Source organism: Salmo salar, chromosome 15 (genome assembly GCF_965601325.2).
Source record: "Salmo salar chromosome 15, fSalSal1, whole genome shotgun sequence".
In the NCBI taxonomy this organism is placed as follows: Eukaryota; Metazoa; Chordata; class Actinopteri; order Salmoniformes; family Salmonidae; genus Salmo; species Salmo salar.
This window is the reverse complement of record NC_138305.1, coordinates 87,873,676-87,899,386: the sequence shown is the minus strand read 5'-3', so window position 1 is coordinate 87,899,386 and position 25,711 is coordinate 87,873,676. Positions and strand designations below refer to the sequence as shown.

The following is a 25,711-nucleotide window of genomic DNA, read 5'->3' as shown; positions in this document are numbered from 1 at the left end:
AGTTTAAGCACACTGTTTGTCTATTGTTGTGACTTAGATGAAGATCAGATCAAATATGATTACCAATTTATGCAGAAATCCAGGTAATTCCAAAAGGTTCACATACTTTTTCTTGCCACTGCAGATGCCATATATCATTTTAGTCTTTGTCTGGACCTGCAAGTGTTTGTCCACAGTAAGGATACCTAGTCCAGTGGCAGGTCATCTATTACAGCAAAGTTCATCAGTGGCTACATTGTTTGTTTGTCTTTCACTCTTAGTGGTGAAATTAGTATAGTTTCTAGTTGTCTCTCTCTCACCTCACAGCTGTGATAAGAACCTGTTCATATATTGTCCAAGAGTTAATGTACAAGGTAATGTGAGCTTGAGAAAGCTGGTTAGAATGCCAATATGAATAAATAAAAAGAATAAACCACAGCTAGGCCTCCTGAATGAAATCCCCTGTATCTACAGTATATCCATCCTCGTCACATTCTCTATGCTCACAGTGCCATACCAACAAGCACATTTAGTTCATATGCAGACACCCAAAAGAAGACAGGAATGTGGAATGGGATGAGAGCCAAGGAATGGATAAGTGGAAAGGTGCGTGTATGAGAGAGTGAGAGAAAGAGACAAGGGGATAGGTAGCGATAAAGAGAGGGAGAGGGAGAGGGAGAGGTGAGACGGAGGTTAAGGGTAACGCCAAAGAAAAGTAAGAAAGAATCTTGAGGCAATTTCCTTCTGAGAGGGAAAGCTTCTCCCCTCCCCTCTCACTCCCTCTCTCTCTTCTCTCTCTCTCTCTCTCTCTCTCTCTCTCTCTCTCTCTCTCCCTCCCTTACTCCTGCATGCTTTTTCTCATACGCTGCATCGGTCATGCTGCCTCCTCTCAAACTGTGGGCAGACAAACATAGCACCAGGGAGAGCTATTAGCAGCAGCAGAAGATCACCCAGGAGCTCTAAGATATTTATTTATTTGAGTCTTCCTGTTGCTTAAAGTCCTGACCTCCTCACTAAGCAATGAGAGTCAATGTGGATAGAATGGCAAATACTGTGATCAGTTTGTCAACTTGTGAGACCCGTCTGTCTAATGATTATTCTCCTGACTGGACTCCGTACTCACAGTTGTCCCTGCTTAACTGGATAACCAACACACTGTAGGAAACATGGTAATGTAATTGTTGTCATTCCATTTCATTTGTGTTTATTGTCAGTATTTGCTGTTCTGATATGATTTTCATCATTGTCCATCATGTTTTTAAATATTTTACATTTACATACTTCAAATGTCTAAATTGGCCCTATAATCTCTGTCATTACAAACACATGTGTAGGGTTTCATGCCCCTGTGCTCCCACTTAACATAGCTAGCTACACAGCAAAATGTTTTGACTCAAGGTGAGGGTTTTAAATTACTGTGCATTCCCAGTGATTTCACAAAACACTCACTGTATTGGTTACCCTGCATCTCCCCTTGTAAAAGCAAGGCATGAGTCTAGTACATAGAATTACACAAAGGATCCCTTTGCGGAAAAATTACTGAATTAATGTTTTGCTGTTTCAAGTGCTACTCAGACTCTGGAGAGGGGATGGCTATATGTTTATATTCTTTATAGCTCTGGATGAGAGTACATTGGAGAGGTAGGCTTAGGAACTGAAGTGACCATCATACCAGTATGTTTCCATTGAATCACCACATGAAAACAAGAGTTCTTTCTTCAGCAGTAAAAATGATGTACTGTCTTGCCTGGTTACCTCAGTAAGCTCTCAAACATTGAGGTCACTCATGGAACGTCATAAAATGCAGGCTTTAAGTTAAGGCTCTCTGTGTACTTGTTATATCTGTGATCATGGGAGGGAGGGAAACCGGGCAGTTTGAATAACACTATGTTCAGCTGTGACTTAATTACAGGTAGGACCATGTGCAACTGATCCCCCACTTTTAATATAATGAAGTGTTTTTAAGATCACTACTACTGCTAGACTACTGCTTTGCCACCAACTTCAAGCCATTCTGCTGCTTAAGGCATCAATATTTAGCATTTGCACACAAGAAAGGCCACATTTGCAAAGCAAACTGAATATAACATCTGCTTTTTTAGTGGCTAAGTGATGGTTTACAGTAGAGCCACGAGATTAGGCATGTGTTTATTTTCTCTCATGTCATTTGGTGTGTTCTCATGGAGGGCGTTAGCACGTTCTACCCTGAGGTGGTTAACTAAGATGTTGAGGAAATCTACTGCTATGTAATTGAATGCATGTCTGTAAATTCTGTTGTGTAATGCAAGATATTTGCCCTCAGCATGTTGTGTGCCCCTGGCCCATTTACTTCAGGTAACATGTAGCATGACTTTGTTCCGGTATTATCAAGGAGAAGTTATCTTTAAATTCTACCCTCTATTTAATAATATAGCTAGTTCCATTATTATGGGGACAAGCAGAGTTTTCAAGAGCCAATTTACCTGGAGAGTTGAAATAGTGTGTAAACGTGCAGCAGTCAGTCTGCCTTCCTCAGGGTAACCATTTATGGAACCCAAAAGACACTAAACCTAGACAGCTCCTGATGAAGTGTCTAATGATTCGGCAGTGTGTCTTTCGTGCAGTTGGGCTGAGTTTTGTTTCAAATTATGCAATGAGATCATTCTGTTAACTGGCCCGTAAATTAAAACAATGTTACAGCAATATTGATTTATTTAGATTACAGATATGAATGTCACGGCACGCCAGTACATTTAATTAGTCGAAATCTGGGCACAAAACCCAAACAGCACAGATGATTGAGCTTACAAAGAAAACTTGTTACATACTGTGTTAGATTGCATTATTTGCCATAAGACTAAAGCACATAAGACTAAAGCACATAAGACTAAAGCACATCACCAACACGTAAAATGAACAGCGGTGTACTTTTCTTACTTATTCACTCCCATATTGTATTGAAAGAGGTTCCTTCTAAATACAAGCACCGTGGCTTTATGTTAAGGTCTTATCCTTTGGATACATGGTAGGTGCTTCTCAGCTTCTCAACTGAACAGATTTATAGCATCTTGGTTGGTTATTGACAGGCAGCTCATCCCAGCTAAACAATACACACTTTTGTCCTCATCTCCAGTTTGAAGCATTCCTAAAAAGCCAGTATGTGTTGGTTGCTTAGTGGTTGCCACAGCAGGCTATAATTTGATTCAAAAGCAGTCACACAGAACTAACCCACCTACTAAAATGTTGAATAGAAACGTGAATAATGTACCAGAATGTATGATATCAGAGATACACAGGGACGGATGCTATAGCAACCCTCTATTGGTCAAGCTGCCATTCCAGTTCACCATTCATTTTGTGTGTTTGTGCCTGTCTGCCCTAGAGAATCACTGAGAAGGATGTGTGGTATTTGGATGGTCATCCTGGGGGTGGCAGACAGGACGGTGATATCTCCTGATGACCATTAGAGAGCTGTCGCTCAGACATCACAAAGTTAGTTGGTCTGGTCTGGGAGAATCCGCACCTGATTTGTTGAACGTTTTAAAAAACAGACGACACAGGAAATGTAGCTTTTGCCTATTTGAAGTTATATTGGTGTCAGAAATGGCTCAGATGCTCTGCTAAATTACAACATCCATGGGCTCGCTATTACACATAGTATTTCTCCCAGACATTATGTATACAAGATAATTCATACTGAAATACTTGAAGATACTTCAAAGTCCGCCACCGGCTTAGAAGGAGTTGTTTGGGTAAGCTGGTAAGTGAAGAGAAATGTTAAATATCAGAATGTACTCTACCCACACTGGGATATCCTAATGCAATAAACTGCAATCTGAGACAAGACATTTATTTTAGTGACTGAGTGTGAGGGATGTGTATTTATTTAGTCCCCAGTGTTTCTTCAGCAGAACGTCAGCACTCAGCAGTAGACCGTTAGGCAGGCTTGCTGTTTACACCCACAGGGTGCTCTCTTGTTGCTCAGACATAACAGTAACCGTGAGTCATGACCCTGCTAGTCCTACTAATGCCACTTTCCCACATTACAAACCCTTGGATGCGCTCATCTTTTTTAATTTCAAACCAGCAGTGACCTGTCATACTTTTCTTAGAGCTTGTTATCATGCCTTGGTAAAATTGCACTGCAGGGCAGGTTACTTATGTGCGGAGATCAAGAAGCATTCAACCATAGTATGACATAACACAAGGGCTTTATTCAGAACCCCCTACAGGTGCTGGAAAAGTGTTTTCAGGTCAGTGACATGTTCCAATGGGTCAGCCCAGGATAGGATTTTCTATTGACCCAACATCAAGCCCCACCCTGCATCACATCCCACTTGGCACAGATGTCAGTTTAACGTCTAGTTTTGATTTACACTTGGTTGAGTTGTGAACTAACGTGAATTCAACGTGAAATCAACCAAAAATGTCTCCCTGTCATTGGATTTAGGTTAAAAGTTGGGTGAAAAAAAGACAAAAATTCCCTTACACTTATGACTTTCTGCAAATCCAATCAGTTTTCCGTGTTAATTCAACGTCATCACATAGAATTTTTGGGTTGAAATGACGTGGAAACAATGTTCAGACTATGAAGAACATAACACATCTTTCATAGAAACTCTCTGGACCCCGAAGCAGGTGTTTCTATCACCTTCAGGAGGAACACAGCTTTCCAAGACAATGATCCAAATATTTATAAAATGAAAATCCCACATGTACTGTATCTCCACAACATTCTGAATTCTAAATACTTATGAGCCCACCACTGGATACAGGGTACCCCAGTCCAGTGTGATGTCCTACCTCCTCTACACTTTACTGGGGAACGATCTGAACTGTGGTGACCCAGTCATGCGAGATGGTTGTTGTCTTTGGAGATATCAAGAGGGACTGTCCATGTTATTTGCAGAAATGGTCCTGAGATTTAGGAGAGGGTTTAGGGGAGGGCTAGTCTCTTGTTACATAAAAGTGTACAAATTGAGTAGCCAGAATGCAGATTTGGTTACTGGGTGCACTGCAGAGGTTTGTATTTATTATGGTAGTGCTGTGATAGTGCTGTGAAGAAGCTACTCTTCCTGGGGTCCTGCAAAATGAAGCCAGTTATACAATTTTAAAAACATTACAATACATTCATAACAGATTTCACAACATACTAAGTGTGTGCTTTCAGGTCCCTACTCCACTACCACATATTTGCAACACAGAATCCAGGTGTACGTGTGTGTATAGTGCGTATGTTGTTATGTGTGTGTATGCATGTGTCTGTGTCTATGTTTGTGTTGCTTCACGGACCCCGCTGTTCCATGAGGTGTATTTTTGTCCGTTTTTTATCTGATTCTACTGCTTGCATCAGTTACCTGATGTGGAATAGAGTTCCATGTAATCATGGCTTTATGTAGTACTGTGCACTTCCCATATTCTGTTCTGGACTTGGGGACTGTGAAGAGACCTCTGGAGGCATGTCTTGTGGGGTATGCATGGGTGTCCGAGCTGTGTGCTAGTGGTTTAAATAGACAGCTTGGTGCTTTCAACATGTCAATACCTCTTACAAATGCAAGTACTGAATGAAGTCAATCCCTCCTCCACCTTTCCTAAGTCCCTTTTTGTGGCACCTGACCACACAACTGAACAGTATTCCAGGTGTGACAAAACTAGGGCCTGTAGGACCTGCCTTGTTGATAGTGCTGTGAAGAAGGTAGAGCTGTGCTTTATTACTTCTCCCCATCTTAACTACTGTTGTATCATTATGGTTTGACCATGACAATTTACAATCCAGGGTTACTCCAAGCAGTTTAGTCACCTCAACTTGCTCAATTTCCACATGATCTATTACAAGATTTAGTTGAAGTTTAGGGTTTAGAGAATGATTTGTCCCAAATACAATGCTTTTAATTGTTTTAATATTTAAGACTTACTTATTCCTTGTCACCCATTCTGAAACTAACTGCAGCTCTTTGATAATTAATAATTAAGGATCTGACCCTTTTTTTTACATTTTCGCCTAAAATGACATACCCAAATCTAACTGCCTGTAGCTCAGGACCTGAAGCAAGGATATGCATATTCTTGATACCATTTGAAAGGAAACACTTTGAAGTTTGTGGAAATGTGAACTTAATGTAGGAGAATATAACACATTAGATCTGGTAAAAGATAATACAAAGAAAAAAACGTGTGTTTTTGTATTTTTTTGTACCATCATCTTTGAAATGCAAGAGAAAGGCCATAATGTATTATTCCAGCCCAGGTGCAATGTAGATTTTGGCCACTAGATGGCAGCAGTGTATGGGCAAAGATTTAGAGTGATCCAATGAACAATTGCATATCTGTTCAAAATGTTGTATGAAGACTGCCCAAATGTGTTTAATTGGTTTATTAATACATTTTCAAGTTCATAATTGTGCGCTCTTCTCAAACAATATCATGGTATTCTTTCATTGTAATAGCTACTGTAAATTGGACAGTGCAGTTAGAATTTAAGCTTTCTGCCCATATCAGATATGTCTGTGTCCTGGGATTTTTTGTTGTTGTTATTTACAACCTCATGCTAATCCCATTAGCCTACATTAGCTCAACCGTCCCGCGGGAACGACACCGATCCTGTAGAGGTTAAGCGTTGCAGTCATTTCAGTCGCTGTAGTAGCTGACGTGTATGGTGTTTAATCATCCGCCTACATAGACACACTGGCTTTACTCAAACTTTTTATCCACAATATAGCAGGGGGTGTAAAGCCATAACACATACTTTTTTCCAGCTACAGACTCTGATCGATAATGTCAAAAACCACACTGAAGTATAACAAAACAGCCCCCACAATCTTTTTATCATCCATTTCTCTCAGCCAATCATCACTAATTTGTGTAAGTGCTGTGCTTGTTGAATGTCCTTCCCTATAAGCGTGTTGAAAGTCTGTGGTCAATTTTTTTCATGTATAATAGTTATATCTGGTCAAACATAATTTTTTACAAAACTTTACTAAGGGTTGGTAACAGGCTGATTGGTCGGCTATTTGAGCCAGTAAAGGGGGCTTTACTATTCTTAGGTAGCAGAATGATTTTTGCTTCCCTCCAGGCCCGAGGGCACACACTTTCTTAAATGAAAAAAATGGCAAATAGGAGTGGCAATATCGTCCGCTATTATTCTCAGTAATTTTCCAATCAAGTTGTCAGACCCAGGTGGCTTGTCATTGTTGATAGACAACAATCATTTTTTCACCTCGTCTACACTCACTTTACAGAAATCAAAATGACAATTTTTGTCTTTCATAATTTCGTCAGATATACTTGATATGTAGTGTCAGCGTTTGTTGCTGGCATGTCATGCCTAAGTTTGCTAATCTTGCCAATGAAAAAATCATTAGTAGTTATATCAATATCAGTCGGTTTTGTGATGAATGAGCCATCTGATTCAATTAATGATAAAGCGGAGTTTGCCTTTTTTCCCAAAATGTAATTGAAGGTGCTCCAAAGCTTTTTACTATCATTCTTTGACATTTATCTTTGTTTCATAGTGTAGTTTCTTCTTATTTTTATTCAGTTCAGTCACATGATTTCTCAGTATGTTTGCCAATCGGTTGTGCAGCCAGACTTATTTGCCATTCCTTTTGCCTCATCCCTCTCAACCAATCAATTTTTCAATTCCTCATCATCCACAGGGATTTAACAGTTTTTATAGTCATTTTCTTAATGGGTGCATGCTTATTAGTAACTGGGATAAGCAATTTCATAATTGTGTCAAGTACAGTATCTGTTTGCTCCTCATTACACACCATGGACCAACAAATATTCTTTACATCAACAACATAGGAGTCACTACAAAACATATTGTATGAGCTCTTATACACTATATTAGAACCAGCTTTGGAACTTTGGTTTTCCTAGATATGGCTACTATATTGTGATCACTTCATCCGATGGATCTGGATACTGCTTTCAAACACATTTATGCAGCATTAGTAAATATGTAATCAATACATGTTGATGATTTCATTCCTGTGCTGTTTGTAACTACCCTGGTAGGTTGACTGATAACCTGAACCAGGTTGCAGGCACTGGTTACAGTGAAGCTTTTTCTTGAGTATGAATGTCACAGGTTGCAAGCAAGTGATTCATTTCATAAACCTTGTTTCTTAAGCTACATATGTTAGCGTGGGCTATTTTGAGCACTTTTCTGGGATGCTTGTTTGTTGTCATTGCTTTACTGGGAAGCATAGCAGAAGTAGATATTGTTATGTTATTTATGTTAGTGCAAAGTGAGCTGCACACAGTGGACTTCCTACTAGGGCACACTGCCTCAGTGCTAACAGCATAAATCTGGTTCATAGGCACATGATTGCTGCATATAATAGCTGTAGGATCAGCAGAGGCATGCAGGGCAGTTAGAGGAACATAAATTATGTTACATGTACATTTGCTAAAGCATTATGATGACTCAGCGACACAATGGTAGGGATTAACTGAGCTGGGCTTGGGTCATTGATAAGTAATTGTCTCAACACAGCCTTATAATGCTCTGAAAGGATCCAGGAACCCAAATGATTTGGGTGGATCCCATCCTCCTTATAAAACGTGTTTTGTTTCCAAAAGGTATCAAAATTGTCAACAAAAGTTACACCCATTGAGCTGCAATAATCACGTAGCCAGTTGTGAAGAGAAAGAAACCTGCTAAAGTGTTCAATGCCACACTTCAGAGAGGGTATAGGGCCAGATATGATGGCTATTTTATTAGTGTCTAGCAGAGAGTCAATCAGCTCTTTGATATCCAGTTTCAACTGTTCAGAGCTGCCCTTCATAATGTCATTAAAACCCACATAGACTATGATAGAATCAATGTCCATGTCCTGGCGTAGTACATTCTGGAGCAGCTTAGTAATGTCATTTACTCCAGCTCCAGGATAGGACATTGTTTTTGCACCAGGAACAGTCACATTCCTTACCATGGAGCTGCCCAAAATCAGGGCTGGCAAGAAGGACGAGGAAATCTGCTCACTCCAATGCTTCACAGGATTCTGAGAAACCTTTAAGGACGGGCAAGAGGCAGGATAACTTGAGCCCGTAGCTCCCGGCGCCTGGTGCAGGACTCCGACAGATGGAGAAGCCTTGCTCGATCCAGAGCAGGGACGGAAGGTTGCCGACGTCGACTTTGAAATCATAGGGGAAGGAGTAGGAGTAAGCACTGCGACCGCAGACACAGGTACCCCCAGCAACCAAGGTGCAGGAAGATCAGGCTCCAGGGCGGTGAAACTATTCGTTGTTTGTTTCCGCTCCAGGCCTCTCGTTGGGAGTGTATACTGCTTTGCGGGAGGCCACTGCCTTCGGCTTCCACGGCTCGTGACATGCGACCATCGTTGATTGCCATGCTCCTCTTGCTGTGTTCCTTCGACTCCGCTATCGGATGGGGGAGGAGAGGCAGGAGATGCCTCCCCTGGCGAACGAACTCTGGGCAACACCGGCCAGTCTGATAACAACATACGATAAAGGTTAGGTTTTTCTCCTGTCCAACATAGACTAGTAGATGGAGTAATAACTGAGAGCTTTACAGGAAGTAGGCTAGTCAGCCAGACAAGGTCCAAAGGGATCATTTTGATCACGACCTGATATGCCTAGACTCTCCCTCCATCTCCACACCAGAGCTGGGATGCACTGAGTTCTGTGGAATCATCTGTGGAATCATCACAGTGGTATTTCTCCATTCAAAACAAACTCATCACTATGAGCAAGTAGGCAACATACACTGCTCAAAAAAATAAAGGGAACACTTAAACAACACAATGTAACTCCAAGTCAATCACACTTCTGTGAAATCAAACTGTCCACTTAAGAAGCAACACTGATTGACAATACATTTCACATGCTGTTGTGCAAATGGAATAGACAACAGGTGGAAATTATAGGCAATTAGCAAGACACCCCCAATGAAAGAGTGGTTCTGCAGGTGGGGACCACAGACCACTTCTCAGTTCCTATGCTTCCTGGCTGATGTTTTGGTCACTTTTGAATGCTGGCGGTGCTTTCACTCTAGTGGTAGCATGAGACGGAGTCTACAACCCACACAAGTGGCTCAGGTAGTGCAGCTCATCCAGGATGGCACATCAATGCGAGCTATAGCAAGAAGGTTTGCTGTATCTGTCAGCGTAGTGTCCAGAGCATGGAGGCGCTACCAGGAGACAGGCCAGTACATCAGGAGACGTGGAGGAGGCCATAGGAGGGCAACAACCCAGCAGCAGGACAGCTACCTCCGCCTTTGTGCAAGGAGGAGCAGGAGAAGCACTTCCAGAGCCCTGCAAAATGACCTCCAGCAGGCCACAAATGTGCATGTGTCTGCTCAAACGGTCAGAAACAGACTCCATGAGGGTGGTATGAGGGCCCGACGTCCACGGGTGGGGGTTGTGCTTACAGCCCAACACCGTGCAGGACGTTTGGCATTTGCCAGAGAACACGAAGATTGGCAAATTCTCCACTGGCGCCCTGTGCTCTTCACAGATGAAAGCAGGTTCACACTGAGCACGTGACAGACGTGACAGAGTCTGGAGACGCCGTGGAGAACGTTCTGCTGCCTGCAACATCCTCCAGCATGACCGGTTTGGCGGTGGGTCAGTCATGGTGTGGGGTGGCATTTCTTTGGGGGGCCGCACAGCCCTCCATGTGCTCGCCAGAGGTAGCCTGACTGCCATTAGGTACCGAGATGAGATCCTCAGACCCCTTGTGAGACCATATGCTGGTGCGGTTGGCCCTGGGTTCCTCCTAATGCAAGACAATGCTAGACCTCATGTGGCTGGAGTGTGTCAGCAGTTCCTGCAAGAGGAAGGCATTGATGCTATGGACCGCCCGTTCCCCAGACCTGAATCCAATTGAGCACATCTGGGACATCATGTCTCGCTCCATCCACCAATGCCACGTTGCACCACAGACTGTCCAGGAGTTGGCGGATGCTTTAGTCCAGTTCTGGGAGGAGATCCCTCAGGAGACCATCCGCCACCTCATCAGGAGCATGCCCAGGCGTTGTATGGAGGTCATACAGGCACGTGGAGGCCACACACACTACTGAGCCTCATTTTGACTTGTTTTAAGGACATTACATCAAAGTTGGATCAGCCTGTAGTGTGGTTTTCCACTTTAATTTTGAGTGTGACTCCAAATCCAGACCTCCATGGGTTGATAAATTGTATTTCCATTGATTATTTTTGTGTGATTTTGTTGTCAGCACATTCAACTATGTAAAGAAAAAAGTATTTAATAAGATTGTTTCTTTCATTCAGATCTAGGATGTGTTGTTTAAGTGTTCCCTTTATTTTTTTGAGCAGTATATTTTCCCATTGAGGAAAATATGTATTGTTGATAAAATGGCTTCATAACTCTATTGTGTAAATGTATTCTAATTCACAATCTGTTGAAATATAATTGAACAATAAAGAGGTTGGTGTCTAGTAACATTTGCCAGTCATAATATCCCTGCAATTATATTGAAATCAGTCTATGTAGCTTGGCAAGGCATGGTAACCACATTGCACCAGGGACCATACAACCATGTTTCCTCCTACAGAGACTCTCCATTGAGACAAGAAACATTCACATATACATTTACCTCCCACAGCAGACGCATAGCTTTCACAAAGCTAAATTAAGCAGGGCCTAAAAGTGGTTGATGGGCCACCGCGGAGGAGGTCAGAGAGAATGTGAAACCATAAACCAGGCCTCTCCTCTAGCAGAGACCCCCAGTCTGTTTATGGATGCTTGGTATCTGCCGATATGCTGCTTATGCTGCTCAAATATCTCAAGTGATACTGTAGCCACCCTGACATCGACAGCAACTTTGTCCTTGTCAACATCTGTCTCTGGTGAACAGTTATGGATTGTTCTGTATGAAGGAAGATGGAAAAAGGTCTGAGGTCTGAGGTCTTACTGGAAACATACTAAGGGATGCCAGGAACAAAGGATAGCAGACAATGGTGTTTTTGTGTTTTATGACCTTATGGATGTCAATTAAGCTTTTTTTTAAAGGGATGCAGAACTGCTTTGAGATGTTCAAAATTCGATATGTGATACAAATGTACCGCAGCCTATGTATGTGAAAAACAACTCCTGTCTGTATCTTATCTTTATCTCCATCTTTTCTTGGGCTAAAAAAACATTTGAATATTTTAACTTATGTTTGTGCTGACCTCAGGCCTGTCTCTTATGTTAATAGAACCCTGAGTCTCTGGACAGGTCCATCCAGAACACCCTCTCAGTCCTCTACCCTCCCTTCGAGGCCACAGCCCCCACCGTCCTGAGCCAGCTCTTCCAGGTCATAGAGGAACGTTACCAAGGAGACGCACTCAAGTGTCTGCTGGACTTCCTCATTACAGCCAAACACATCCTTGAGAGTGTTCAGCAGGCTGCCTGTGTGAGTCAACAGCCTCAGACCTATACACATCAACACAGATGCTATACAAAAAATACATAACAGTTCACCATACACATTATATACAGGCGTATAGGCTCAAATGCAGACCACCTATAAAATACAAAGTTACCGCAATTACAAAGCTTGCAAAGTAATGCTAAGTGTAAAGACAAATTAAATGATAAAGACATGTCTGTCATTTTTCCCATCAGGCCCAGTACTCTGATGTGGTGTTCCGTTGTGAGGGCTGGCCTCTGTGTCTGCATGAGAAGGTGGTGATCCAGCTTGCCTCCATCAACCCCCTATTGCTGCGCCCAGGGGACTTCTACCTGCAGGTGGCACCCTTCTCTGAACAGTCCGCCCGCATTGTGGTCCGGAGCCTGCTGGGGGAGAAGGAGGGACAGGGTCGGGAGGTAGAGGAGACACCCATCCCTGAGACCTCCTACCCCTGCATCTTCACTGAGGACTGGCTGGGGGAGCTCAACCATGGCCGCCATGGCACCCTTCTCAGCCACTGTATCCTCTCCACAGACCAGGGCATGGTGAAGGTGCCATGGGCACAGGTGGCTCTACCTGAGTTTGTGGATAAACCCAGAACTATGGCCTTGTCATCTCCTAACCCTGCTGCTACTCAACAGGAGAAAGTGGCAAGGCCAGGGCCCTCGTTGGCGCTGCCTCCCCCTGCCTCTGGGTACTCTGTGGAGACTAGGATCTCTCCTGCTAAACATGGCATTGCGGTGTCGCTGTGTCTGGTGGACAGTAACTGCTCCAGGCTGGTTAAGGTGGATCAGGATAGGCCTGTGGCTAAGCCCATCGGCTGGGTGTCTCCCAACACATGGGACAGCCGCAGCAACAACACCTCTGAAGTTGAGGGGGAATACATAGACTTGGTGGAGTTCACTAAGCAGAAAGAAGCGTTGCTCCTCAGTGGGGCTCACAGTCACACACACCCCAGAGCACCCATATTTAGGCCTGTTACCCTCAACAGGCCTGGTGTTCCTCCGCCTCCAGCCCTGCCCCCGCCCCCGGCCTTGGCTCCAGCCCCCCACCGGCCCCTCAGGGAACCGTTACACTGTGGCAGGACCGTCCGATTCCCCGAAGACCCCCCCTGCACCCCTTGCATGAGGAGGAGAATAGGCCAGGTGTCCAAAGCACAGGAGATCAAGTGCCGGTACAGAGAGTCTTACCATACAGCACTGCAGAACCCTGTTACCTTTGAGCAAGACAATAGACTGAATACACTGGCAGTTCTGGAGGAGGCTAGTCCATGTGAGGGGAGGCTGGGACCAGAGGGTAAAGAATTATGTCCTGGTCCCTCCCAGCAGTGCTACTATCCAGACCCAGGTCACCATGACCAGACTCCCCCTGTTAGCACGGTTCCCTGTTGGAAGTCTGTAGAAAGTAACACTATATCCAGTGGCGTTTTGCAAGGCCTATGTGCCACTAGGGAGTCTACAGAAATGACTACCAAATCCAGTGGAATTTTACAAGGCCTGAATGACACCATAGAGGATGATGGGAGATGTCCCTCCTCTCTGTCGACCACTATTGTGGACATATCAGAGAAGTGTGAAGTTGTGATACAAGGAAGAAAAAGTAGGAGGGACATTGACTTCACTACAAAGATGATTCCCAGCTTACATGTAGTGAAATGTAAAAACGCCACAGCTTTTGGACTGGTTTCCCCAAAGATGAACAGGCGGAGACTGCCCAACCAAGGTAAGAGGTCTACAGCATGGCATGTTGTTGTTATTCTGTAGTATATTAAATATATCACATCCCTCTGTATGATCCCTCCTTCCTAAAGATGTCTCCCAGGCTGGCCAACCCTCCATACCCGTTACAAACGGACACCAGACCGCTCCACTTGAAATTACCCAGCAGCCCCTGGGTCACTATGCTGTGCCCAGTTCTAAGGTCCAGTTACCAGCCTCAGCAGAACCCAGCACTCACCATCTCCAGATGGGAGTCGCATGCCTAACTGGTATGGAAAACCCCCTTACATGGTTTGCCTCAGAGACAGAGGTGTATGATATCTGTCCAGGGAAAGTGTATCAGATCCTCATGTTCCCCTCTCCCATACTCAGGTGGCAGAGACAGGACAGGTCGGTTGGTGGTTGAGGTGCATGGAGACAAGGAAGGATGGAGATCTCCTTTAGTGTCTAGTCTGGAACTCAGCAAACTTCTGCTCTACCTCCACTCTGTAATCAGGTATGTATGATACCCCCTGGGCTGGTCCCTCTCGTATGTAGCCTGAACCATTGGATTGTATTCTTAATTCATTGTTTTCATCTTCATAATTTCTAGGCGAGAACTAAGAGAACTTGGAATGACACTAGTTATTGATGCTCGGAAGACTCCACCTCCACCACAGTTAAATAAGGCCTTGTTGGTGGTTCAGGTAAGAAGACTTGGCATCGTCCTTGTCATTTTGGAATCATCACTGCACAACATAACCACAAGAGGGTAGCAGGTATCTAAAGAAGTATTCCCTTGTGATGTCGAGATCACAACTTATTTATCTCAGTTGTTATGTCGAGATCACAAGATAATGAAAAGTACCACGCATCATCCATTCATTTGTTCAGATGCACAATAACCACTTCATCAAGGAGCCCTGTTGCTGCATTGATCACAATGCACTCATGGGGCATGTCTTCCAGGCTCAGTGCCGGCCCCCAAGACCACAGCCAATCGCATGAAAGGAACAACACAGCTAACTTGGCTAGTCTGGTGAGCTAGCTAGTTAGCTAGGTAGTCTTGTTAGCAAGCTAGCATGTTATCTATGCTGGTTGTTAGCTTGTATAACAGATATGTTTAAAATTATAAGAGACACTTGTTTTGTGGATAATATTTATATTTACTGTGGGTGAGCTCCATTCCTGACAGGCTGATCAGATTCAATTTCAGCCTCTGAGGCTGAATAGTCAGGATGCTGTGTTGTAGGCTGTTTTATAGTTAAGGCTCCTTGCAGGCAGATTAACTGTCTAAGTGCTTTATAGGCAGATGCATATAATCCAGAGTGGGTGAGCTCTATTCCTGGCAGGCTGATCAGATTCAATAGTAGCCCCAGAGGCTGATCAATCATAATGGTGCCTTGCCGACAGCTTCCAAGGCTGAATCCTGATTTATCAGCCTCTAAGGCTGCTATTGAATCTGATCAAGCTCTAAAGCTGAAATTTAATCTGATCAGCCTGTCAGGAATGGATACAGCCACTCTGAAAATGTAAATATTATCCATAAAACATTAAGTGTCCCTTACAATTATACACATACTGTATCAGTTATGCAAGCCAACAACCAGCATAGTTAACAAGCTAGTCTAGCTAACACAACTACCTAGCTAACTAGCTAGCTCGTACTCAGTCACTCATTCACTCACAAGTCTAGCCAAGTTAGCTGTGTTGTTGCTTGGAGGTGGCAAACAGGCTTTGCCTGTCAGACATTGTTCATGGGTTAAAAGCCTCATGAGGGCTTAGCTCCCCCACAAGCCCTTGACACAAGGTAAGGGACATTTAGCTTGCTAACATTCTAACTTATACACTGATAATGAGCGCCAAACACAAATGAAAGTGTGATGTTAGCATGAAATGTACCATCCCTTAGTATAGCAATCAATATAAACGTATGCGCTGATCCACCATGGGCACTGCTGCCTCAGCCATACTGTCAATCTGTCATCAATACATCCACAATACGTTCACTCCTATTTTGCTATGTCGTGATCATGAGAAAATTCTTGTGATCTCGACAAAACAACTTTTGTTATGTAGTGATCATGAGATAAATAAGTTGTGATCTTGACATAACGAGGGAATTCTTTTTTTAGTCCTACCCGGACTCTGGACTTTTCCCTCTGTTTATGCTTGTCTTTACTCCCCAGATTGTGCTCAGTTTTACCTGCAGTTATAGGCTACTGTATTTACTCATACCTATTTATTACTGTGAGGTCTCCTATTTGGATTATGTTACAGGAGCAGATTCCCCATGCAATACACAGTGTCTTGATCCTAGGGGAGAAGGAGAGCTGCCATCGCACAGAGAAATGTCCTAGACTACAGGTCAGATCTGAATCAAGGGTTTCCTCTAATGATTTCCATCAGCCTTATAATTTCAGAAACAGTTAATGCATTCATTCTGGGTGGCTTGCTCTCTGATGTCACTGACTGTGCCATTCTCTATCTATAAATAGATTGCTGTGGTGACCTCACTGAAGGGGTTGCATAAGCTGGTGGAGGGGAGCCAGCTGACCTCAGGCCTAGAGGGCACCCTTCCCTACAACCACATTGACTGGCTGCAGCTCCATCAGGTAGGCCCCTAGAGGACACGATGTCCTAAAGCCACTAGGACTGAATGCAGCTCCATCAGGTAGGCCCCTAGAGGACACCCTGTCCTAAAGTCGATAGGACTGGCTGCAGCTCCATCAGGTAGGCCCCTAGAGGACACCCTGTCCTAAAGGCACTAGGACTGGCTGCAGCTCCATCAGGTAGGCCCCTAGAGGACACCCTGTCCTAAAGCCACTAGGACTGGCTCCATCAGGTAGGACAGTCAGAGCATAAAAGCAACTGCAGACTGGGTTCTGTTTGCTCATAGCAGAACTCGTCTAGGCTTTAGCGCACGACTGTGATTGCATACTCCCTTAGAGACCTTCCCTTGAAAAATGACCAGTTGATCAATCATCGACAAAGGTGCTGATAGGTTATACATTTGACTAAAGTATACTTTGGCTACCAAACTTCAACTTGCCTTGAGAAAATAAATTGTGTGCGCGAAGAGCAAAAACAAAAAAATAATAAACTTGCCGAACACCAAAACGAACAAAACTGGCACAACATTTAGTCACGTTTCGACTGGATATTATGCCACGGCCTTTTAACAGACACTACAGAACTTGTTTGTTTTTCTGCTTTGACGTCTGATGATCAGAACATTTATCTTTCAGAAACTTCATCCCTTTATGTCAGATCTCCAAGAGGCCTCAGGTTTGCTACTAACGGCCATCAGGAAACTAGAGGAAGGCCGTAAGATTGACACAGTGCAGGTATTGGATTTAACCTTGACGACACTGTATTATTGAAAAAATGTTGGAATGGACTAGGGGTTCTTATTATCCTCAAACCCTTCTCTCCCTGTGTGGCAGGATGTACAGAGGTGTATTCTAGAACAGAGAACTCTGATGAAGGATGTTCTGGAGGACAGACGGTTGGTAGCTTTGCAAAGGGAGGGAGGAGCCATGCTGGCCAGACTGAGAAGGGAGAGTGACCTCAGATACTCTCACTGTGAGGATTACAGGTATACTACCTGTCACTGTTTATTATGAGCGGGATAATTGTGAGCCTTCTTCAAAGGATGCTTATCAATGTATTATTCCCTTGACCTATGACCGCTTTGTGCAGTGATGCAGTGGATTCTGCGACCTGCATGTACAACCATGTAGAGGAGCAGGCCCATGTGCTGGTGCACAGATCCAACATGTCCCTGGAGCACCTTGAACACCTGCTCCAACTCAGAGAAATGGAGGGCCACTTCTCTAAGGTACATTCAAAGGCTCCTCATACAGTATACATACTTTATATCCATTAGGTAAACACTTAGGATATTTAGTAACCCCCCTCCTTTCTGTAGATCAGGGAATGGTTTGATGCAGAAGGGGAACGGCGGTTGTTGGAGGCAGAATCCGTGGAGGACTCTAGAGAAAGAGTGGAGCAGACTCTCCGTAGTTTCAGTGCATTCCTCACTAAAGCCAATGTAAGTCAGTCTATCTCCACTCACCCAATGACGCAAAGTGGTGACACTGTTTCATGCAGAAATGGAAGTGCCCATGAAAGTCCATGTTTCAATTTAATCAGATGTTTACTGTACCTGTCCATTAGGAGCAGAAGCACAAGGCTATGGCCCTGGTGACGGAGGCAGAGAAGATCCAGGGCCCATCCCCATACCCTGAGACTGAGGTGTTCAGGACCATGGTCTGCACCTTCAAATCTGGCCTGGCTGACTTCCTCTCCCGGGCAGAGAGGTGCTGTAGTGAGCTGGAGACTATGGTCACTGTGTGCAACTTCTGTGAGCAGGTTGGTGTCTATACTGAATACTGGATTGGTTGTTGTTCCACGTTGTTTAGTAAACATTTTACCTACAACATGTTATAAAACCCATACTGATGGTGACATGTAGGGATATAGGGGAAAATGATGAAGACTGAATTTCTGTCAACTCTGTTGTCTCTTTCAAGGTTTTTGAATAGGTTGAGGCTTCGGATCTGGCTTTTCTGGACCTTTCAGCTACAGGTCCCGTAGCTTCTACGCATGTGCGGGATTCTCTACTTCCTCTGCTCTACTCGTAGAGAACCTCCCTTGTTCTCACTTAATTGTGAATGATAATTCTTTACGTTTTACAGCCATGCAGCATCTACATATCAACCATTTGATCTCAATCAGTTTCATGGGGGTATGCATTTAGATCTTCTTGACTTACAGGCTACAGTTTTGATGTAGTCTACACTGTTGTTTTCAATTGTGTACAGTGAGCGAGGCATGTGTTTAGTTTCAATCGAAGCACATATTTGGCCTGGTGTAGCTCGCTGTTGAGTTTTGGCCACATGAAAGAAAAATGTTACCATTTGATCTCAATTATTCTAAAATCTCATCAGAAATGAGGTGGTGTGTTTGTCTTACAGTAGCAACGTTATGCTATTATATTCAGTTCTATTATCAAATCAAATCAAATGTATTGGTCACATACACATGGTTAGCAGGTATTAATGTAAGTGTAGCAAGATGCTTGTGCTTCTAGTTCCAACCATGCAGTAATCTCTAACAAGTAATATAACCTAACAATTTCACAACTACCTTATACACACAAGTGTAAAGGAATGAATACGAATATGTACATGAAATATATAAATGAGTGATGGCCGAACGGCATAGGCAAGATGCAGTAGATGGTATAGAGTATGTAGAATACTATCATTATGTGATCTTGCAGACATTGATTCAGCTTTGGTCTAACTTTATTAAAGGAATACTGGAGGCCCCTTGTCTATTTCCCCAGAGTCAAATGAACTCACGGATACCATTTTTATGTCTCTTGTACAATTGCTCATTGCTGGACACAGGGACAAAAACGTGTTATCCACAAGTTCATCTCACTCTGGGGAAGTAGATAAATGGGCTCATTGCCAAAATCACAAAGGTTCCCTTTAAACAAGCACCATCCACCAGAGTAGCCTGTTCTCTACGAGTAGAGCAGAGACTGTGCGAAAAGTAGAGAATCACACATGCGCAGACACTTCGGTACCTTTAGCTGTCGGGAAGAAAGTTCCAAAAAAGTCAGATCCACAGCCACTCCATTTGGATAAGTATTTTGCCTTTCTTCCAGGCTACTGAGCTGGCCAAAGACTGCAGACAATACCTGGACCAGGTTGTCAGACGCCCAGAGACGGATGATGTCTCTACACTCCAGATGTACCAGGAGAGCTTTGTCCAGTTCTCCCCAGATCTCTTCCAGGAGGTGAAGGCCCAGGCGTGTGCTTTGAGGGGCTCCAGGGGCATGCGGGTGTGGAACGTAGCCTGGCTAAAGTGTCAGGAGGTCAGGCAGCAGCTAGAGGAGAGACTGCAGGATGTGGAGAGGGCCTTCCGGAACACAGGCCCCTGGCATGAACAACTTAGAGCTGATGAGGGTGAGGCCTTGGTTCATACAGTGACTCATCATGATGGAGCTCTGGTACTGCCCAGACCTGGTCCACCACACTGGTACAATCCCCCATCAGGCTCTATGATGGGAAGGTATCACGGGACCTTGGAGAGCAGGAACAACTCTGTGACCTGCTGTAATATAAACTTCAAGCCTGAGAATAACAGACCTTGTAAACCATCAAAGACCACCACCATGCCGGCCTCTCCCCATATCAGATCCATTAGGAGAGCGGAGAGAGAGCCCAGTGGGAGAGAGGCCTGCCAAGGGAGGAGCAGAGAGGCCGCCACCCTTGCCGACTCTCACACTGTGGGCTGTGAGTGGTTCCCGTGGCAACGCGGGGGCCTGGGCCGGTCCATGAGCGAGGACTCGTGTGCGACCGCCACGTCCAGTCAGTCTGAGACTCGCGTCCAGACACCTTCCTGCTCCCACGGACAACCTTCCTGTCGGCTCCTGCAGGCCGCTCAGAAGTTCCAGATCTCACGGCATGGCAGCTTCTGCTCAGAGGAATCCTGTAGTGTCCGAGAGGGGGCAGAGAGGACCTCTTCAAGAAATACTAGCCCATCAGTGAGGAGGTGTGAGGGAACAACATCATTGGCAAGTTCAGAGGAGAAGGCTGGCAATGTTATGTGAGTTCCTAATGGAGCAAGACCTTCACCTTAGTTTGACTCAATGTGTTTTTATTTTTTTTATTATCTTGACAAAGGTACATTTCAATGATTCATTTTCTGTTATTTCCAGAGGACTGAAAATGTGTGTTTGGCTGTGTTGTTGATGTAACTTTATCTGTAGGAAGCTGCAGCGAATCATGGCGGAGCTACTGTTAACAGAGAGGGAGTATGTGCGCTCCCTGGGTTACATCCTGACTCATTACCTCCCCCTGCTGGAGAGGCCTGACGTGCCACAAGACCTGCGGGGCAAACGTGGAGTCATCTTTGGGAACCTGGAGAAGCTGTATGACTTCCACGGCCATTTCTTCCTCAGAGAGCTGGATGCCTGTCAGACAGAGCCTTTACAAGTGGCTCGCTGCTTCCTGAGACACGTGAGTTACATGTTAAGCTTGAGTCCTATAACTCTGTTGTTTAGCTGAATTTGCTACAGAAGTTGAATACATGTAATATTCCTGTTGTGACTGTAAACTCTTCCCCCTATATGTAGAGAGACAGTTTAGGCCTCTATGCTCTCTACAGCAAGAACAAGCCTCAATCAGATGCCTTAATCCTTCACCATCGCCCTGACATCTTCAAGGTGAGGTACTCCCATCAATGCTCAATGTCAAAGATCAATGCTCAATTCCTATCAATGCTTTCTCCATCCCTACTGCGACCAATCCTCTGTCTCCTCTCCTCCCACCCCAGAGGAAGCAGCAGGAGCTGGGGGATCACATGGACCTGTCCTCCTACCTGCTGAAGCCCATCCAGAGGATCAGTAAGTACAGCCTGCTTCTGCAGGACATGCTGGGGATGTGTGGGCCTCAGAGAGACAGGGAAGAGCTCCAGGCTGCAGCCGACGTGGTCCGCTTCCAGATGCGTCATGGCAACGACCTCCTCACCATGGACGCAATCCAGGACTGTGACGTACGTTTACCATCCAAATCATCACAACCTCCAAAATGTATCACTTATGAACAGCTGTCCAAATGGGGGATAAATGTGGACATATAAGTGGGAAATTATCACCCATTATTGTATGAACAGTATCAAGGATTTTCAGGAATAAACATGGATGTATTTTTCTCCACTTCTCCCTCCGCCACCAGGTGAATCTGAAGGAGCAGGGCCAGCTGATTCGCCAGGATGAGTTCATCGTGTTCTTCAGAAAGAAGAAATGCTCCCGCCGTATTTTCCTCTTCCAGGATCTCATCCTCTTCAGCAAGACCAAGAAGACCAATGTGGGCAATGATGTGTACATCTACAAACAGTCTTTCAAGGTGTGTATACAATATTATTAAAAATAAAAAAACGAACATAAGACCCAATTTACAGAATGCATTTTGAGTATTGTAATTATTGTTCAACAACAATAATGCTATCTTAACGCCCTTTATGTTTGCTATACAAAGACCAAATCATCTAGCCCTTATGTTGACATTGGTATCAGCAAGCATACTTTATTTAGTCTTTCTTTCACTTCTGTTTCTGTCTAGACATCTGATATCGGGATGACCCATAACTCTGGAGAGAGTGGTTTCTGTTTTGAGATCTGGTTCCGGAGGAGGAAGTTCCAGGACACGTACACTCTGAAGGCTGACAGGGCGGAGGTGAAAAGGGCCTGGACCAGAGACCTGGAGCAGATCCTCTGGGAACAAGCTGCCTACAGCAGAGGTGAATCCTCATTTTGGGGGGGGAACTCAGTCTGGCTTTCAACTTAATCTTGAAAGTTGTAATAGTAGAATCACAAGTTGCTATTTCTAAATTGGGTAGTGCATCATCAGTTCCTCTTGTCATGTCGGTCATTGCATACCTTAGAGATATTTAATACTTGTTATAAATGTCCAGATCAACTAGCCCATGTCAGCTAATGTTCTTTAGCTAGGTTTTTTAGCCCATAGATTTTCTTGTAATGTTTGAGTCACTCAAATATCACACGAATGAACATTAGGCATGGCAAAATGTATAGAAGTGCAAGAAAATTTGCTTTAAAACTATTTTCTCTGCACACCATGACAAATGTGTAGAATTGCAGGAAATAAGCTTTAAACCTACACATTTGTCTCTCCGCCAACAACAGGGGTGTGAACAATGTGTCATGAACAGTGCTTGTGCCCATAGAAATAGACGTGGTGCCACGTTGGGGATGTTCCCTAATGCTGGAATGGGAGCCTGAGTGAAAAAGTTTGGGAACCCCTGTGGGGGTGCAAATGCCATATCAGACACTAAATATATCCAATTGATGTTTTGGTTGAGTATGTTTGAGCATGAAGACAGGTGTTGCGTTTGGTGTGTTGTAGAGCTGAGGATACAGGAGAGAGTGTTCATGGGCACGGGGAGGAAACCTTTCATGGATATACAGCCTAACGAGGCAGCCATCTGTGACAGGGCCGCCAACTGTGTCCTGCTAGGAAGAGGTAACAAGTCCACAGCCAAGTCCCAAGTCCCATACCCATGAACTGACAACACAAATGTGTACTCACTGACTGAATTGTCTCTTTGCTTTGTCAGCTCCTGTGCCGTCTTTTCCACAAACAGATCTTGAATGTCTCCGGCCCAACTCCATTGGTTCAGGCAGTGGTGCCTCTACCTCCTGCAGCAACTCATCTTCCTCCTCTGGACGAGGTTCTTTACCTCCTGTAGGTTACCCTGGTAACCAGATACAAGGTGGGGAAACCAATCACATTGTCTATTCCTCCCCGGAGACTGTGACGGTGACTGAAGATGACCTCAATAACCATCAGAATCACCAGAAACAAAACCTTCATCTTCTCAGTGAGTTTTCTTGTTCTTACATTAGGGCCCTGTGTTTTGGCTAATCGTGCCAAATTACCTGAATTTTAACCTTTGTTTTAAGTCTTTTCTAGAAATGATAATTAGACCAAAAACTGTAAGCAATTGTCTGAGGATGATGCTGGACCATCTGACATAAAAAGAAAAGGGGACAGTTTGATGAAAAATCTTTAAATTAAAGGTTAAAATCCAGGTAATGTGACATGATTAACCAAAACACAGGGCCCTATGCATGGTGCATGACTGCAGACTAACACAAACAGACATACAGAACATGACACTTGATATGTGCAAGCATGTGACTAAACGTGGGTGATGCCATATCTACTTACCTTTCTGTTTATTCCAGTGGACAGCATGGAGTCGTCAGGTGAGAGTGGCAGTGTGTTCAGCAGCTCGGAGCGCAGCTGCCTCTCTGCCATTGGTGGAGAGGTGGAGGACTCGTCATCTGTCACGTCCCAGAGCTCCCAATCCCGTGTCACCCAGAGAACAGCAGCACCCAATCTCAGGAAGAACAGTTCTCCTGCTACGATCAGGAAGAAGCCCTCCATTGCTCCCAAACCACCAGTGCTGGCTGCTCCTCAGAGCCTGCAAAAGGTGTGGTGAAATGATGTGATCATGCCAGTAATTGGACCTAATAGTAAACCTTCATAATAATTGCACTTTACATTTTCACATGGATAATTTTAGTTACATTTTGTATATTTAATCTCTATAAAGATCAAAGAAAACTGACAGACAATAATTTCTTCACAGGGCAAAGAAATGGTTGCTATAGGAAAATCAACAGAAGTTTAACCAGTGGATTTAACGGGTGAGTTGAGACCAAATACAGTACTTTTTATTACCATACAAAGTGCATACATGTGCAATGTAGTTGTTTAACATATTATGGGATTGATTTCTTTCTAGATGGTTCATCCTGTGGATCTCTGAGCAGTGATGATGGAGAGCAATCAGGCTGACAGTCAATTAAAAACTATGATAACAGACTGAATGGACCACTAGTTGACAAGCACTGAAGAGAAAGTGACTTTTTGTCTTTGAAGAACTAATGTATCTGGAATATTCTAGCTGAAATATCATGAAAAGGAACACATGATGGACTGTGGTCAGTTTTTAAAGTGCTTATGGTGTCCATTTATCTAATAACACTACTTAAGCAACCACTTCTTGATCAGCTACTGCTTTAACTGAATGGCTATTGTTTTTCTGTCATTGGTTCATAGAACAGACTTTTTTGTCTTTGTAATACTAGTAGTATTTCAAATGTTAACTTTTACAAGGGATATCTTTGAAATGTACACATCATTCTCACAATGTCATGTTGAATCTCTTGATGACCTCATATTCCCATGAAATGTCAAATATGGGTTCATATTGTTTTCTTCAAATTACACACATTTAACACGGTTTATAATGTACCGGTACACATGTCAAATTCAAACAACTGACTATAGAAACACTCGTTCCCATCAGTATTCTCTGCGGGCTCAGGACAACTTGTCAGTGGCACTCTGACATGATTTCCTGCCCAGATTTATAGATCAATTAGGGATCAACTATTGATATTTGAATATGGGGTGGCCAGTCCTGATTAATTTAAGGGGTTCATCTGGCATTCTCAACTCATCAGAAACCAGTGTCTTCTGACTTCTCCAGTTCAGTTGTTCTAATAGTCAACATGTTATTTTACAATTTTCATTACAAACCATGTACATTATTGAGATCTTTCTTTTCTGTGAAAACTGAATGAGCAATTTTGCTTAGGACTAGGTTCTATAAGAACTGCGGTAAACAACATCCGCATAGCGGTTGTTTTGGCGATGAGTTCAGATTTTTGTGGCCCCCACTCCCATCAAAGTTGCCCATCCCTGTTCTAGGCTATAAATACCCCCATCCAAATGAACATGAAAACATGCATTAGCCTGTCATTACTTCTATCATCGATAGAGCCTACACTTTCTATCGCCGTTTTGAACACACGAGCAGCCACTCTCCAATTTGTCAACTCACACGGCAGTTACGGCCAACGCGGGTTAACTCTTGATCTGACTGAATCACAGCCTATCTTTTTAATATGTCAATAGGGCTGTCTTGACCATTCTTCCTGCCCTGACCTCGAGACTGTCTAATGCCCTGTACTGTTTGGACTCTGACCTGGTTTATGGACTCTCGCCTGTACCCGACCTGCCTTTTGCCTACCACTTGTGTTATAATAAATATCGGAGCTCAA

At 43.9% G+C, this 25,711-nt stretch overlaps 1 protein-coding gene across 2 annotated transcripts; it reads left to right on the top strand.

The window, feature by feature from the left end:
• Positions 1-791: 791 nt before the first annotated feature.
• LOC106572357 (pleckstrin homology domain-containing family G member 4B) lies at positions 792-25,711 on the top strand. Of its 2 annotated transcripts, none has more exons than XM_082962118.1 (24): positions 792-1,148; positions 12,146-12,343; positions 12,556-14,062; positions 14,151-14,327; positions 14,431-14,554; positions 14,651-14,744; positions 16,318-16,404; positions 16,536-16,652; positions 17,286-17,384; positions 17,484-17,635; positions 17,740-17,878; positions 17,969-18,091; positions 18,217-18,411; positions 19,718-20,661; positions 20,825-21,074; positions 21,191-21,280; positions 21,391-21,609; positions 21,792-21,962; positions 22,179-22,356; positions 22,983-23,099; positions 23,221-23,457; positions 23,825-24,072; positions 24,232-24,289; positions 24,388-25,711. In XM_082962118.1, the coding sequence occupies exons 1-23, from the start codon at positions 1,146-1,148 to the stop codon at positions 24,271-24,273; spliced, it is 5,511 nt and encodes a 1,836-aa protein (XP_082818244.1). In that variant the 5' UTR covers positions 792-1,145; the 3' UTR covers positions 24,274-24,289; positions 24,388-25,711. The 2 variants fall into 2 exon arrangements, with proteins under 2 accessions (XP_082818244.1, XP_014001893.3); XM_014146418.3 differs by having other exon boundaries at positions 794-1,148; positions 23,194-23,457.

Bases quoted from the DNA above. Each gene is read 5' to 3' on its own strand.
- LOC106572357 (XM_014146418.3), top strand. The intron at 14,063-14,150 runs GTAAGAGGTCTA...TCCTTCCTAAAG, and splicing joins GCGGAGACTGCCCAACCAAG to ATGTCTCCCAGGCTGGCCAA. The intron at 14,328-14,430 runs GTATGGAAAACC...TCCCATACTCAG, and splicing joins GGGAGTCGCATGCCTAACTG to GTGGCAGAGACAGGACAGGT.